This window comes from Suillus plorans, assembly GCF_016647745.1.
Source record: "Suillus plorans strain S12 chromosome Unknown HD556scaffold_23, whole genome shotgun sequence".
Taxonomy (NCBI): domain Eukaryota; kingdom Fungi; phylum Basidiomycota; class Agaricomycetes; order Boletales; family Suillaceae; genus Suillus; species Suillus plorans.
The window spans coordinates 509,646-524,944 of record NW_024537407.1 but is presented as its reverse complement, the minus strand read 5'-3'; the positions used below and the strand labels follow the sequence as shown (position 1 = coordinate 524,944).

Here is a 15,299-nt window from a genome sequence, read left to right as displayed (position 1 = left end):
ATTTAATCATTGGAAGTTTGTATACCTTCCATAACAACACAAACTCGGTTTTCTGAGACATCTTTTACGTTCTCCATTTCGTTGTGTTTGATTTTTCCACCACGACAATTTAGCTACAGCGATTGTATCTTCGCTTTCCTTTGAACCATCATGAGCCAACGCCAGTCCGAAGAGACCGTAGCTTCAGCAAGCTCGAACACCAGCGGTGGCAGCTCTACCCAGTCTACCCAACTTTCCGCATCACCATCAGGCCAGCAACGGTCTAGTTCTCCTGCTTCCACGAATTCAACGAGCAAGAGGAAAGGCGATGACTACGTTTATTTCGAGCGGAGCACTGATAGCTTTTCATCTGATGCCGTATCTCGTGCAACTGCTGCAAAGCTAAAGCTTGAATCTTACTACAAGCTTGCTGTCGATGCCGCGATCGAACGCAATGGGAGGTGCGCCAGCCGGTCGCTTGTTCGTTTCCTCAGTTAACGGTCACTGACGACACTTACAGGCGCACAGAACTGGAGCACAGACTTAATCAAGCCATGATACCTAATGAGTCGAAAGAACGCGAAATTCGCAAATACCGCAAGCTGGAGTCACAACATCTACGATTACGTCGGACAAAGATTCGTCTCGCGGACTTTCGCACAATCAAAGTCATTGGGAAGGGTGCGTTTGGTGAGGTATGCCAGGCTATTCACTGAATTTCTCCCTGAGCTCACCACTTGATTAACACGTAGGTAAGATTGGTTCAGAAAGTAGACACCGGGAAAGTCTATGCCATGAAGACCCTCCAAAAGGCTGAGATGTTAAAGCGAGATCAGGTCTGTATGCACAAGCCATCTTCTTGCTTTGTGCTGATGAAATGGTCCTATAGCTTGCTCATATTCGCGCGGAGCGTGACTTGCTGGCTGAATCTACATCACCCTGGGTCGTTCAACTCTTTTATTCCTTCCAGGATCCACTATACTTATATCTCATCATGGAGTTTCTTCCTGGAGGCGACTTAATGACCATGCTCATGAAATACGATGTTTTCTCTGAAGATGTGACGCGGTTCTACATGGCGGAGTGCATTCTTGCTATTGAGGCTGTTCATGACCTCGGCTACATTCATCGGTGCGTAATAACATGCCATGTTCATGATAAGCATATAAATTTTCGTTCTAGGGACATCAAACCCGATAACATTTTGATAGACAAGAACGGGCATTTAAAGCTGTCTGATTTTGGTCTCTCGACTGGTCTGCACAAGACTACAGATGGAGATTTCTACAAGCGTTTGATAGATCAAGACAAACAAAAGGATCATGCCCGAAATAGCGTCCAGGTCAATGCTATCCACCTTACAATGAGTCGCGAGCAAATTGCTACTTGGAAAGCCAACCGACGAAAACTGGTTAGTCTCTTTGTAGTCCACTACACATCGATACTGATTCTTGTATTACCAGGCATACTCCACTGTCGGTAAGTGACCAAATGATGAATCTTTAAGCCCCGCTCAAGCTCTTTGTAGGAACGCCGGATTATATTGCGCCAGAGGTGTTCATGCTAAAAGGTTATGGCAAGGAATGTGATTGGTGGTCGTTGGGTGCAATCTTTTTTGAGTGTGTGGTTGGATACGCGCCATTCTGCTCTGAAAATCCAAGTGATACATACAAGAAAATTATCGAATGGCCGAACTACCTATACTTCCCGGAGGAAGTCCACCTTAGCCAGGAAGCTGAGCATCTGGTTCGCAGGTGCGACTCTGCTGCTCACGTACAAACAAAGGCGTTGTACTCATTTCGCTTTAGCATGATGACGTGGGCGAACACCCGTCTGGGGGTCAATGAAATCAAGAACCATCCCTTCTTTTATGGAGCCGACTGGGATAATCTACGTTATATCGCACCGCCTTTCGTGCCCGCGTTATCATCGATTACAGATACCACATACTTCCCTACTGATGAGCTCGGTAACCTTCCTGAACAGCTCGAAGTTGTTGAACAAGTCGGATCTGACAAAGATCTTGCTTTCTTGGGGTAAGTCATGTCTATTGGATTCACGGCTAACACCCCTGACTCTATCCTGATATAGGTTCACGTTCAAGCGCTTCACTGGCGGACAAGCTCCGTGATTGGAATGCACGCGCTTTGTTGCTGCCTCTTTAATAATATGACATACCTGTACCATTGGATCTTCTGCTCCGCCGCTCGCTCGCCCGCCCTGGATCGATACCCTTTCGATACCATAGAAGCACTGGGTTTGTGTAATCTTGAACATTGGATTCGTTTTGTTGCAGACAGCATTTGTATATCAGCTGGCAATCAACTCTCCGTCGTCGTAATTCGCTTGGTGAGAACAATAAGGCTAACTCGATGCGGACCTCATTGCCTTCGGACCGGAACCGTGTCGCGTGTGTTTCGTGCTGCTTTGCCTGCTGACCATAATCTTGCCATAATGGACCATGTTTGAGGCTGCATATAAATCTCAGATGCCACCATGCAATCGCCATAAATTCTGATTCCCAAAGATCATCTTCATCATCTAATTCCCATCCAGATCACGATGCCTGACGGTGGCTACGCAGAAACTTACAGTCCTCGGAAGGTCCTCGACGACCCTTCCTTCCGCGTCCTCGCACCTGGAGAGGCCCCTGCCTCGGATGCAAACATCGCGGCATTCTATAACCCCAATCATGAAATTCACCTCGTGGAAAAGCCCCGCCCAACGCCAGGGCCTGGGCAAGTGCTGGTGCACGTCCGTGCAACTGGGATCTGCGGGTTTGTTTTTGCATTCCAACATCTCGAACGTTGTGTTAATGCGATCTGCGGTGATCAGAAGTGACGTTCATTTCTGGAAGCATGGACGCGTTGGTGATTCCATGGTTGTGACTGACGAGGTTTGGCTCAGTCATTGCGAATCGCTGAAAATAACATCTAATCTCAAGTACAGTGTGGTTCCGGACATGAGTCTGCAGGAGAGGTCATTGAAATAGGTGAGGGCGTAACTCAGTGGAAAGTAGGTAAGCTACCTATCCCAGCATGCTGATGATGTAAAGGGCTAACTCATCTACCTAGGGGACCGCGTTGCAATCGAGGCCGGCGTGCCCTGCTCGAAACCTTCTTGTGAATATTGCAGGGTCGGTAGGTATAACGCTTGTACGTGTCCACTTTAACCCATCATCAAACAGTCCGTGACGAGGTATCTCCTTACAGGTCCTGATGTTGTCTTCTTCTCCACTCCTCCTTTCCATGGTAGGAATATCCAAACATTCAACTTTTATTGATGCTTAGCTGCCTTCTAGGAACCCTAACTCGCTATCACTTGCACCCTGCTGAGTGGCTGCACCGTTTGCCTGATTCCCTTTCCTTCGAAGAAGGTTCTCTTTGCGAGCCTCTGGCTGTAGCTCTCGCGGGCGTCGAGCGTGCTGGTCTCCGCCTTGGTGACCCCACTTTGATCTGGTGTGTTTGCATTCAGGATTTCATGTTATGACCTATAATTGATTGTCTTTCAGTGGCGCTGGACCGATCGGTCTCGTTTCTCTTCTTTCGGCACGTGCTGCAGGCGCCGAGCCCATTGTAATCACCGATCTGTTCCAGAGCCGCCTCGACTTTGCAAAGAAGCTCGTTCCTAGTGTGCGTACGGTACTGATCGAACGTGGTTTGACGCCAAAGGACGCGGCCCAAAAGATCAAAGCCGCCGCTGATGGCCCTGTGAAAGTTGCGATTGAGTGCAGCGGTGTGGAGAGCAGTGTGCATACTGCAGTACATGTAAGAAACGCTGCAGTTGTCTATGCTGTCAAGAGTCTTTGCTTATGCTGGATGGTACCCAGGCAATGCAATTTGGTGGAAAGGTGTTCATCATTGGCGTCGGCAAGAACGAACAAGTGGTATGTAAAAGCCCAAAATTTTCTCACACTCAATTTGTCATACTTTCAGTTCCCGTTCATGCACCTGAGTGCCAATGAGATAGATGTTAGTTTCCAATACAGATATGCTAACCAGGTACATATGCTCCCTTCTGCAATAATCTCGATATGCTCACCGTATGTGTTCAGTACCCTAAAGCCATACGCCTTGTCGCTGGCGGTTTGATCAACTTGAAGCCTCTGGTCACGCATCGATTTAAACTGGAGGATGCTGTTTCTGCCTTCCATGTCGCTGCAGACCCTTCTCAAGGTGCGATCAAGGTGCAAATTCAAGACTAGAACATGGTGGCTAGTGGTAATTGTGGAATATTCACGTAGTTTGGGTTTGGGTACTAAATCTTGTACCTTATCATGTACTTGTTTGTGGAAACATTGTAGCGAATCAGGGATTGGATCACCGTGTGCCATTCACTCACAAAATTCTGAGAGAAGAGCCTCTTACAGCTCGCTACAGTGATTGCTTGTTGGCCCCGTCGGATATACAACGAGCCCATGCTACCTGGTAGATTATCAGAGTCAAGAGCACCGCAGGTGGGAATGTAGCCTGCGAACCAGGCCGCGGTTTCAAATTGATAAGGACAACGAATGTAGGCAGTTAACTTATTAGTGCACGTCGGTCCGTGAAACGGAGCTGATGAGATACTAACTCTAATTTCAGTCCCCTATGATTGAAAAAAGGATATGCATTGCCGCAGAATGTTATGGGTAACCCAAAAGGATGCAACCCGGTGACCAGTGCAACGATGCGATACCTCCGGGCAGGAACCTATGGCCGTCTCGGGACCAGGGACATGTGTTGGTCAAATCTTTTTTGACTGGTCACTTGATACGACATTCTGTACTTGTTCATACATTTCTCGCTTGCGAGAGGATTCATGGAACTCTGCTTCGCGCTGCCGCATTTTCTCTAGCCGACGAACGTCATCACGAATGACACCTTGGAACATGTCCTATTAGGTATAATGTCAGGGATGGAATAATAAGCAACGGTAGTCATCACCTCTCGCTCCCTTGACTGCTGGTAATGAACTGCCCATATAACGAAGGAGGAAAATGCGAGCGACGCAGCCAGCGTCGCTTTCGCTCTAGTTGACATCCGAGGTGATGGGAAAATGAGCGCAAGGTGCATAAGCGCCATCAACATCAACAAACAAAAGCCAGGCTCCGAGTCGACAGTGGACACCCGTTTGCCATCAACATTCTCGCTAACCTCACTAGTACTGTTTCAGAGCGCCTGATGCTTTGGGAGTGATGAACCACCTTGAAGTTAGTGCCAACGTTTTATCCCATCGACGATGTTCATTTTATTTTTATACTCTTTCAGGATTTCGAGAACACGCTGAAAGATGTCGTTAATGCAAAACGACTGTCAGCTTCCAAGATGACCAAATTGACTGAGATTGCACTGAAGTCCGTGGAGGTGCGTCTCAAAGTCATACTTGAAGGCTTGTTCACTGAGACTGTTGCATTGACAGCACGACACTAAGCTTGTTGCGATACTTTATCGCACTCACAAGTCACTGTCTAGTACTGCCAAGGTGTCAAGTCTTTATGCGTTTGATGCTTTAGCACGTGCTGCCCGAAGTTATGCCACAAAGCGCGGTATCACCGGTGACATGAATTCCAGGACTGGAAACGCTGCCACCTTCCTACTCAAAGTTGAAGGTGTTTTAGATGGTCTGTTCCAGGACATGATTGCGCTTGATAATGCGGAAGCGAAGGTAAGCGACGAGTAGATCCACTTCACAAACACAGGTCAGGCGTATATCTGCGACATCCATGTCGTCGGTGACTTTGTATGGTACTCCAAGCAACGTGATTGCGTAGCCTGATGTTGCTGTAAATGTGCCCTCAACTGACTGGCTCATATCTTCGAGTACCAATACTGCCACTAACGCGTATTGTCACCACGTTATTTTGCTGTTCTCTCCTCCACGTCGGATGCAACGCGGTCTTACTTACTCCAATAACAGGAAAAGACGAAGAAAGTTCTGGATATATGGACCAAATCAAATACTTTTCCTTCGCCGGTTTTGACACGGCTGAGGGAGATGATGGACTCTCGAAAAGGTGCATATCACGAATCAAACATGTGTCCGCTAAGTATTTCTTCTGCTTGTGTAATAGCTATTTTTGCTGGCGTCTCTGCCTCAAATGAAATGAGAATTTACACTGAAATACGATTTGGCTGCTTTTTATGTTAGAATCCGTGAAAAACCCAATGCCTCCCATCGCACGAGTCGAAACTCAAGCATTGCCGATAATTACTCCATCGGTTACCCCGTCCCAGGGTCCAACGCCTCCTCTTCCAGAATCGGTGCAATCCACACTTCTGGCCCTGCTTGGACAAGCTGCACAAGCCGCTGGGCAGCCACGCATGTAAGTATTTACTTAAGTCGTGAATTGGAGCTCTTCTGAACCTCTCGATTTAGCCAAACACCACCAAACATTGTGCCTGCCCCACCCCCACCCCTCACTGGGCACCTAGCGTTGTTGCAACAACTGGCTTTGACAGCAAACGTCCCAAATGGTGGTACTCCATCGCAGTCTGCAGTCCAACTCCCGTCTGCGTCACAGCGTCCTCCTCCATCTCATTTAAACATTCACCCACAACCTTATTCTTCCTCACAGTCACACGCCCAGCATGATCCTGGTAGAGATTCTTGGCAGGGTCGTTCCAGCCAATTTGATCATGGGAGAGAGCGTGATGGATTCCACGATTCCAACACACGCGGGGGATTCCAGCGTGGTTTTCGTGGTCGTGGTCGGGGTAGGGGTAGATGGGATGACCGTGACCACGATCGTTTCAAAGATAGGGATTGGAATTCTTCTTCACGGCCAAGAACTAGCCGTTCCCGAAGCCCGCGCAGATTCAATGGGCAGCGGCCACGACCGTATAGTCCGCCTCAGAGACCTGCAGCAATCAGAGATGTAGCCCAAAATCAAATTTCAGCGAAACTCCCTGAGGCGGGAAAAGACGAGTTTGGACGAGATATTAGACCGTCTTCTGCCACTCCTCCTAGAGCTGCATCAGTCGATGTTCAACTCCAGCCTCCGATGGTTCCATCTGTAGTCCCTGCCCGTACGGCGGCACCCGAAAATCGTGTACCTGTATCAGACCAGTTGCCCTCGGTAGCTGCCAGTACATCTACACAGAAAGTCGAACCTCGTAAACCGAGTTCGGCGCCTGCGCTGCAGCAACTAGGACTTGATCATTTTGATATCACAACGTTTGATTTCACTGCACCCTCATCGTGGGAAGCATTGGGAAAGATGTGGCACAGTACTTACGGCGATACACCGTCTCAAGAAGAACTCATGCAGTTTGTAATGACGGGCGGTGTAGTCGCATTCACTGGTCAGACAAATGCTGTGCAAGCTAGTCAGTGGCAGGATCCGAATTGGGGTGCCCAAACCGCAGGTTCTGGAGGTGGATGGCAAGGAGGTAGGGGGCGAGGCAGAGGATTGATGGCTGGACGTGGCGATACCCTCGGGCACGGCAAATACCGAGACGGTGGACACTGGGATGAAGATGCTCAACACTCGGACGCCATAGTCCTAGGCGAAACAGGTGGCCAGGATAGTAGTCACGGTGAAGAGCAGACTCAGTCCATGGATCTAGCACAGATGGGAAGAGACGAGTTACTTCATGTAGACCCACACGATTCTCAAAACGTGGGTTCGGGTCGGATGCAACAAGTTGGCGGGCCTTTACGCAAGAGTCAGGAAACTGAAGCTTGCGAGCTTGAGGCATGAAGCTTGATCATGAACACGGTGTATATTATCTCTTGTAATTATCGCATACTCATACAGCACGCATGCAGAGATTTCTATGCCTACCGTACTATCACTTATCACTAGACAATGCACTCTATTTTCTGCTGCCTTGCCAAGTGCAGAGATGTGGATCGGCGTAGCTGACACTACTACAGACATGGTCATCGAATGCGCAGTATGTCAGTGAGTCGATAGCGGCGTTTTATACTTCAAGAGTTCTACCGACTGTGCCACATTGGTGCCACATGTAATACATCGTCCCAGTAAATTTGCCAGGTACCAATGACACGGATATTATAAGGAACAGGTGCAAGTGTTAGGTAAAGAACACGCAAAGCTAGAATGATGTCTACGCACATATACGAGTTTGAGTCACAAATGCAGGCCCGGCGCTATGCACGCGTCTGGCCGCATCGTGTCGGCAGGAATCGGACTGCAGGCCTGCAATTGTCAGTAGTATTGAGTCACATTTATGCAACTTGGATTATTTCGAAATGTGCCGGCGGGGCCACCTCCCTGATCAATCGATCAAACTTAAGCCTTAGCGACATGATGAGCAGATAGCGTCAGTGACTAGCGAGTTTCTATTGCTCCCGAACTTGAACCGTTCCAAGCTTGAGTCCTTCATGTTGTCTACAGCTGTCCGACCGACAACACGCCTCTTGCGCTTTTGCCTGAGCACTCGATGCTTCCAGTCGGTAGCAGCAACGTCCTCGACTGTCAATGCAACTGAGATTGCCCATTTTTCCCGGCTTTCCTCACTATGGTGGAATGAGCAAGGGGAGTTTTCGCTGTTGCACCGAATGAACCCTGTAAGGGTACGTTACATCCGGGAAAAGATCCTTGAGGCCACATACGAAGACCAAGGAGAGGATGCAAGGAGAGAGTTGGAATCAAAATGCGCGGTGCTGACTGGTATGGATGTATTGGATGTGGGTTGTGGAGGTGGTTTGCTCTCAGAGGTTCGCCATCAGTCTCAGCTCAATACGACTTAACGAATTGGACTAGAGTCTCGCTAGGCTGGGAGCACGAACTATTGGCATCGATGCATCTGAATCCAACATTGGGATAGCTTCGACACATGCTAGTGGTGATCCCCAGCTGTCTTCTTCGGGCAATTCATTGGAATACCGTCATACTTCTGCAGAGCAGCTTGTCAAAGAACCCAAGCGGTTCGACGTCGTATGCTCGATGGAAGTTATTGAGCACGTAGATAACCCGGTGGCGTTCCTTTCTGCTTGTGCCCAGTTGGTGAAAGTAAGTCTCATTCTGGACACCTAGTCAAATACAGGTCTAACATTTGCTTCATATCAGCCTGGAGGCCATCTTTTCCTTTCCACGATTGCGAGGACGCCACTCTCCTATTTTATTACAATTTTGGCTGGCGAATATGTCCTCCGCAAGGTAGCTGTGGGGACTCACACGTACTCAAAATTCGTCAACCCGTCCGAGCTTATATCGTTCTTCCAAACCTATCGGTCCTCGCCTTCCTCCTCCAGCAATCCAACAGACTTCGGCGATTTCGGCTCTGATGCATCTCCCAGACCTTGGATAACACGTACGTATGCTCATGGTCTACCCACACGATTGGAAGCGGATGTGCGAGGAATAGTGTATATTCCATGGAGTGGAGAATGGAAGCTGATGCCTCGCTCTTCTACGCCCTGGGGTGCCGTGGAATGCAACTATCTGTTTTGGGTCAGGAGACCCTTGGATTCGTAGGAAGAGGTTCCACAACTTAAATACATGCTGTTGCACATCCCATCGCACATAATGCTACAGGTTGGCAGGTCACCAAAAGAGGCCGGTATAGCAATTGAATATTTACTTACAATTAGGAGGCGGAGAAAAGCGCGAATCTAAGACATCAGCCTCTCCCCCCAGACAAGCCTTTGTCTATGAGCTGTATAGGCACCCGCAATTGCCACCCAAGCAATCCATCCAAATGTTATAAAAGTTGCAGCAAACAAGACGCGCATTGTGGCAGTCCACCACCTCGAAACTGGGGAGTGATTCGTGAAGATGATAAGTCGCCAACGCTCGTGCCATTCGGTGTTCAACCAACTGAGGTCTGTCACGAGAGTCTTGGCCTATCCTTACTGGTAAGTCGAATCTTCGATGGGAAGAACTATGATGATCTCTTACTTTCTCTCGACCAGAATCGTATAAACGTCGTATTTCAGCTACATGTGATTGAATTTGTGGAAGTGTATGTGACAATTCCTGCAGGGAGACAAGAGAGTTGTGAAGTTCCTCGTGGATGCACGGTATATGTTCTTCGAGTGCATGCTTAGCATGCTGTGTATCTCTCTGCTCGGAGAGTCAAGTCATTGTCTTCAGTCACTGTGAGAAACGAGAGAATCGCTGACCTTTAGTTCATCGAGAGAGCCCTGCATCAAGCCGTCCATAGCTCGAAAGTTGCTCAAGCCTTCTGTAAGCTTAGTCTAGATGCAGGTGGAAGCGTCAATACGTTGAGCGGGGCACTTGGAGAGACTGACACTGAGTTCTTGCATCTGACTTTCGTACTGCAGTATTCGCTTTGATGTACTCTTTACTGCTTCCTCTATGTTGTGACTGCAAGTAGGTTGTGCGTGATTCCTGGCGTTCATTAGCCACCCCCGACCATATGGTCGCAAGTATTCTATGTAGCCTGCTCACGAGAGGGTACTGCTGTGTTTGTTTCTAGGGTGTCTCAGAACCTCCTCTGGCACTGGTATCAGCGTGTCGCTCAGCATATTAGAGGCCAGTGAGAATCCTAAAAGGTGAATGAGGGTGAAAGAAAGGAACCTCCGTCGTCCGAATTCACATGTCCGTGAGTTCGAGGCTGTCTTTGCTAAGCAGCGTGCTCCAACGTTTACGTTTAACCATCATCCGAATAATACGATGCGCATAACCAGAGACAACTTGCTTCACGCTGCCAAATCCTTATGCACTGATTTCGCATCCAAGAAAGATCCAGACGCTCTTATGACACATTTCTCTACGACACACCAATGCGTAGCATATGAACATGGTTTACCTATTCTTGCTCCATTTCTGGGACGTTACTTCGTCGGACGTGATGGAGTACGAGATTACTTCAAAACTATAGCCTCGACTTTGAGTTTTGATAGAATGGAGTTTTCAGAGTATATCGTCGATGCAGAAGTCCAGAAAGTTTCGGTGAAGGGCCGAGCAAGATTCACCTGGTTGAGCTCAGAGCAGAGCTGGGACGAGATATTTACATATGTGCTGGACTTTGACGACGATTGCAAGGTCACAGATTATCATGTTTGGGCAGATACAGGTGCTGCATACCTTGCTAGCAAAGGTCAGCTGAGCACGGGCTAGGATTGCAAGTAACTTGAAGTAAGTGCTTTCGATTTCTGTAATCAGGGTGCTGAGCGCTGATGTTCAGAAGTTTCACATGTCACATCTGACGTATGCGCCCACGGGATCTAACTAAGCGCCGTACGTGCATGTGCGACTGACCGTGTACATCCGATTGGTAAAACCTGGCTACACCTTTTCCGCCTTGTCTCACCTACCACTTCGTCAGAATCGAGATACAGTTCAAATTGCCACCTAGTACTACCATGATCCGGTCCCAAGTCTTATCGTTGCCCTTCTAAGCTCTCAGGCTTTTGCTTTGTTTCCATTTTCGCATTCCTGAAATCTATTTAGTTGCAGAGCTACCAAAAAAAAAACCCCTTTTTTAAAGGGCGGAGTCACATGCGACGATCTTTCGATGCGTACTCGCTTTGTCGCCTTTTTCAATCGTCCTGCTATATGTATGCAGGGGATCTATCGGCAGAACATGTCAATATTTTTAAAGCCTATCTGTGCTCCGAAATTATATCGACAGTAAGCCACAAGTCTGAAGTTGTATCGTTTTGACCGAGGCACGGTGACCACTAGACGCTGATACAGTCACTACCAACGTCCACACGTGGAGTACGGAAGTGCTATTCTGAAACATGCACGATCCGCTAACATAAAATTCAGGGCAAACCCGGTGTATGTCAAGGTCTCCGAGTCAAAACTAGAGGCGACCTAGGATGTCGCTTCTGACATCCCATAACGCTATCACATAACTTGATATCTTGCGGTCAACGGTGACATTTTCCGCGCAAGGCTCCTCTGTTACAAATCCCCTTCAAGAGTCCCAGGAAATCCCGTCGTCCACTCCGACCTCTACATTCGTCACGAATTGCTTCCGTATGCACACTCATTCAATTTTGGCATTCCAAATACGTCCTTCCGAGCGAAAATCTTCGTCAGCATCATCTCTCTTGCTTAATTATAACCTCGGATGCCTAACAGCGTGCAGGGAATTTTGTAATTCTGGTATGCATGTACCTAACACCTTGGATTTATTTCTGAAACTGCCACCCCATCTTGCTCACTACTCTGACGACTTTCGATATCAATTAATCGGAAGTTCCCAAGACGGAGATCCTGCGTCTGACCCATCTTTAGTCTTGAGAACCCTCAAGAAACGTCTTCGACGTGGTGGAAGACGAGTTGGTGATCGGAAAGCCAGCCACCAGTGAGGTGGCTATATGAACACCACCCTACTCGCGCAGTGTGTGTACATTGCCTATCAGCGAGGATGGGGTGCGCACAATATCCCGCATGCTATTCAGCCGGGGTAGCTTCCAGATGCTGGCGTTGTGGTGTGGGAGGTGAGCCGAGTTAACTTGCCAGACGAATGATGCTAATCCGTCGTGTGATAAGTTTCCCGACGCCGCAGCATCCTGGATTCAAGCTGCGCGGTCGCTCGCATTCCCAGGATAAGTAGCGCCTGTGATTAGTAATTACCCACTCTCTCGCTGTCATTTATGTCATAATTAAAGTGAGATCTTGAGTTCGGTTTTCAGGGAATATCCCTCGTGTAATAATTATCTCAAAGTAATAGTCTATGTGTTCACTCCAGATGCGTGGAACACATACAAACTCAAAGTTCAAGTCAGTACAAGCCAGGTATGTAAGCGTGAGACAAGTCCAACACAGATCAAATGGCCGCTTCAGCGCAGCTGTCTTCCTTCTGGAATTTTTTTTAAAAAAATGCAGAAATGAGTGAGAGATAGCGAGCTCGCTGCCTGACACGTAGTATTGCCGTTACATAATTGCCACTTGGGATGGCGGTACTGGGGAACGTGAATATTGGTTGGCGGTGCGCCCCGTCGGTTCTCCCAAAAGCGTACAATGTTTCAAGGACTCTCGCGACAAGTGGGTGGGGTGGGTGGTGGGGGGGGGGGGGGGGAGGGTTCTGCAGCCAACGTGCTGTTCTCTACAAATCTATCCGTGGGAAACTGGCCGTCATGCGGTTTCACAACCATGTATTGCAGGCCCCTTTTATTCCGCAGTGATCTTGTCTTCGCTTGCGAAATGACCGCCGACAATTTGAGAGCCGGCTGACTGCAAAAACCAAAGGCGTTCCCGAATGTAAAACACCAATCCATTACCGGTTCCAGTATGAGAACGAGGATAGACAACAGGACGACCTTGTGCTGGTAAACATTTTGATAGCCTCAGGTAACATGTCAATAGAAAGGCGGACGACCAAGACATCAAGACCAAGGTAGAGCTATCCATATATGGAAGATTGACATAGAGCGGCCGAGCGGGCAGACTCGGCAGGCACGCACAATCTGAGGCACAAAGCATCAGCCAACTGTTCCAAACAGCATCGACCAAAGCCCAAATCGTTCACGAATATCGAGAAAATGCTGCAGGTAGCGCCAACGTAGTGCATTTCGTGCGACGAACATTGCTACCAGGAGCCACAGAATCAGAAGGGGGGGGGGCTGTCAAACCGAAACATTTTGCGATAACAGCTGAGCGGCTGTGCCGGAAACCAGCAAGCAAACGATTCATGCAGTGAATGCAATAACAGATATCACATCAGAGCATTGGTCACACACTGCGGGAAAGAATAAGCCAATGCTCACAGAAGAACAAAACAGAGAGCCTACGAGTAAGCAGTATAAAATACAACAGCGTGCAAAAAGAGACAAACCATGATCATTTGCAACACCAAGCATTGAGGAACAAATGTCGGGAGGTTCAAAGGTGGGCCATGCTTGAGGAGAATTGGTATTACGGTCATAGAGAAGTGTACCAGTACTTGGGGCCTTCAGGAAATCTCTGGGCAATGGGTTAGCCCCTGGGACAAATGTTGTAGGTGTAGTGCGGCGGGTCGGTCGGGAACTGGCGCGTCAGCGGTGCCACGGAGCGTGGAAACGTGTTGATGGTAAGAAGTGTGGGAGTAATACATATCGGCGATGCCACAACTTGCTTCATGCCTTATGCATATATGCATTTAATTCGCATCCAAGGGGAATCCAGTCACTCTCATGATACATTTTACCAGTGCTTGGCATATGAACATGGTTTACCCGTTCTTTCCCATTTCTGGGTCGTCACCTTGTCGGACATTCTAAAACATTGCCTCGGCTTTGAGCTTTGAGTGGATCCGATGGAGTTTTCGGAATACGTCGTTCATAAATATCGGTGGAAGGCGGAGCAAAATCCATCTAGTTGAGTAGTGACAAAGCGGAGCTGGGACGAGATATTTACATATGCGCTGGACTTTGACGACGATCGCAAGCTTACCGATTATCAAGTTTGTGCAGATTATCATACAGGCACTGCATACACTGCCAGAAGGGGCCAGCTGGGCACGAGTTAGGATCGTTGTAGTAAGTGCCTTTGGTTTGTCTTATCAGGTGCTGATGTTTCAAAGCTTCACATGTCACTTCTGACGGTCCATGGGTTCCAATTAAGCGTACGTGCATGTGGAACGGACTGTGTTGAGTGGCTGGCAGCCTAACCTACACCTTTTCGCCTTGTGTCGGCTTGTGTCACATACCCCTTTTTTCATAATCGAGATACAGCTCAAGTTGCCAGCTAGTACCATCTGGTGCAAAGTCTTATTATGCTCTCTAACCTCTCTCACAGTCCTCTCCATTTCCACATTTCTAAAACTTGGCTTTGTTGCAGAACTGCTGAGAATTCAGAGAACAGAGTCACACGCGACGATTCTTCGACGCGTGTCTCGCTGCCCCCTTTTCAGGCTAATTCTGCCATATACATGCAGGAGATCTCTCGGCAAAGCGGCGAACGATGTCAATATTTTTGACAGCCTGTCTGTATCTGCTGTTTGCGCTCCGAAACTTTTGTTGACAGTAAGCCAGAAGTTTGAAGTTCTATTGTTCTTACCGCGGCACAGTGATCACTGGGCGCCGATACAGCTACTATCGAGGCGCACATGCAAGCATGGAAGTGCTACTCTGAAGCATCAATGATCGCTAAAATAACATTCAGCGCATACTCGGTGTATATTCAAGGTCCCAACAATAGAGGGGGTCTATGACACTTTGTTCATCCCACAACGCCAAGTTAACCTACAGCTCCATAGCTCACACTCAAGCTTTCTTGCTCAATATCCAATTACAATCCTTCCACAAGAGGTTCCAGTTCCTCCCTTTACCCTGGAGCCTATCCCACAAATTGCTTTCGCCACAAATTGCTTCCACATGCAAACTCGTTCAATTTTGACATTCCAAATCCGTGCTTCTGAGCAATTATCTCTCTTGCTCAATAATATGCAATCTCGAATACCTCTGGAACACAT

At 48.2% G+C, this 15,299-nt stretch overlaps 6 protein-coding genes across 6 annotated transcripts; 5 read left to right on the top strand and 1 right to left on the bottom strand.

Annotated features, from left to right (window-relative positions):
* Position 1: 1 nt before the first annotated feature.
* Positions 2 to 2,329, top strand: HD556DRAFT_398090 (kinase-like protein). The gene is made up of 9 exons (XM_041310492.1): positions 2 to 440; positions 500 to 674; positions 732 to 815; positions 869 to 1,110; positions 1,162 to 1,390; positions 1,443 to 1,458; positions 1,508 to 1,733; positions 1,788 to 2,015; positions 2,071 to 2,329. Exons 1-9 carry the CDS (start codon positions 151 to 153, stop codon positions 2,108 to 2,110), a joined length of 1,530 nt encoding a protein of 509 aa, XP_041161136.1. The 5' UTR covers positions 2 to 150; the 3' UTR covers positions 2,111 to 2,329.
* Position 2,330: 1 nt separating this feature from the next.
* HD556DRAFT_398091 (chaperonin 10-like protein) lies at positions 2,331 to 4,497 on the top strand. The gene is made up of 10 exons (XM_041310493.1): positions 2,331 to 2,756; positions 2,815 to 2,875; positions 2,929 to 2,998; positions 3,054 to 3,134; positions 3,192 to 3,230; positions 3,281 to 3,437; positions 3,491 to 3,746; positions 3,809 to 3,865; positions 3,915 to 3,980; positions 4,034 to 4,497. The coding sequence occupies exons 1-10, from the start codon at positions 2,542 to 2,544 to the stop codon at positions 4,181 to 4,183; spliced, it is 1,152 nt and encodes a 383-aa protein (XP_041161135.1). The 5' UTR covers positions 2,331 to 2,541; the 3' UTR covers positions 4,184 to 4,497.
* A 658-nt stretch (positions 4,498 to 5,155) lies between these two features.
* Positions 5,156 to 7,868, top strand: HD556DRAFT_1431820 (uncharacterized protein; the record flags this gene model as incomplete). The annotated part of the gene is made up of 7 exons (XM_041305050.1): positions 5,156 to 5,170; positions 5,229 to 5,324; positions 5,380 to 5,625; positions 5,878 to 6,045; positions 6,195 to 6,283; positions 6,337 to 7,512; positions 7,766 to 7,868. 7 exons carry the CDS (start codon positions 5,156 to 5,158, stop codon positions 7,866 to 7,868), a joined length of 1,893 nt encoding a protein of 630 aa, XP_041161134.1.
* Positions 7,869 to 8,026: 158 nt separating this feature from the next.
* Positions 8,027 to 9,403, top strand: HD556DRAFT_1431819 (S-adenosyl-L-methionine-dependent methyltransferase; the record flags this gene model as incomplete). The annotated part of the gene is made up of 4 exons (XM_041305049.1): positions 8,027 to 8,134; positions 8,377 to 8,643; positions 8,690 to 8,938; positions 8,996 to 9,403. 4 exons carry the CDS (start codon positions 8,027 to 8,029, stop codon positions 9,401 to 9,403), a joined length of 1,032 nt encoding a protein of 343 aa, XP_041161133.1.
* Positions 9,404 to 9,540: 137 nt separating this feature from the next.
* On the bottom strand, positions 9,541 to 9,952 carry HD556DRAFT_1235747 (uncharacterized protein; the record flags this gene model as incomplete). Its single annotated transcript, XM_041297771.1, has 2 exons — positions 9,541 to 9,771; positions 9,827 to 9,952. Coding segments are annotated over 2 exons (357 nt in total), but the record flags the coding sequence as incomplete, so codon positions are not given.
* Positions 9,953 to 10,211: 259 nt separating this feature from the next.
* Positions 10,212 to 11,228, top strand: HD556DRAFT_398910 (uncharacterized protein). Its single transcript, XM_041310496.1, has 2 exons — positions 10,212 to 11,029; positions 11,082 to 11,228. Exon 1 carries the CDS (start codon positions 10,448 to 10,450, stop codon positions 11,009 to 11,011), a length of 564 nt encoding a protein of 187 aa, XP_041161131.1. The 5' UTR covers positions 10,212 to 10,447; the 3' UTR covers positions 11,012 to 11,029; positions 11,082 to 11,228.
* Positions 11,229 to 15,299: the final 4,071 nt, after the last annotated feature.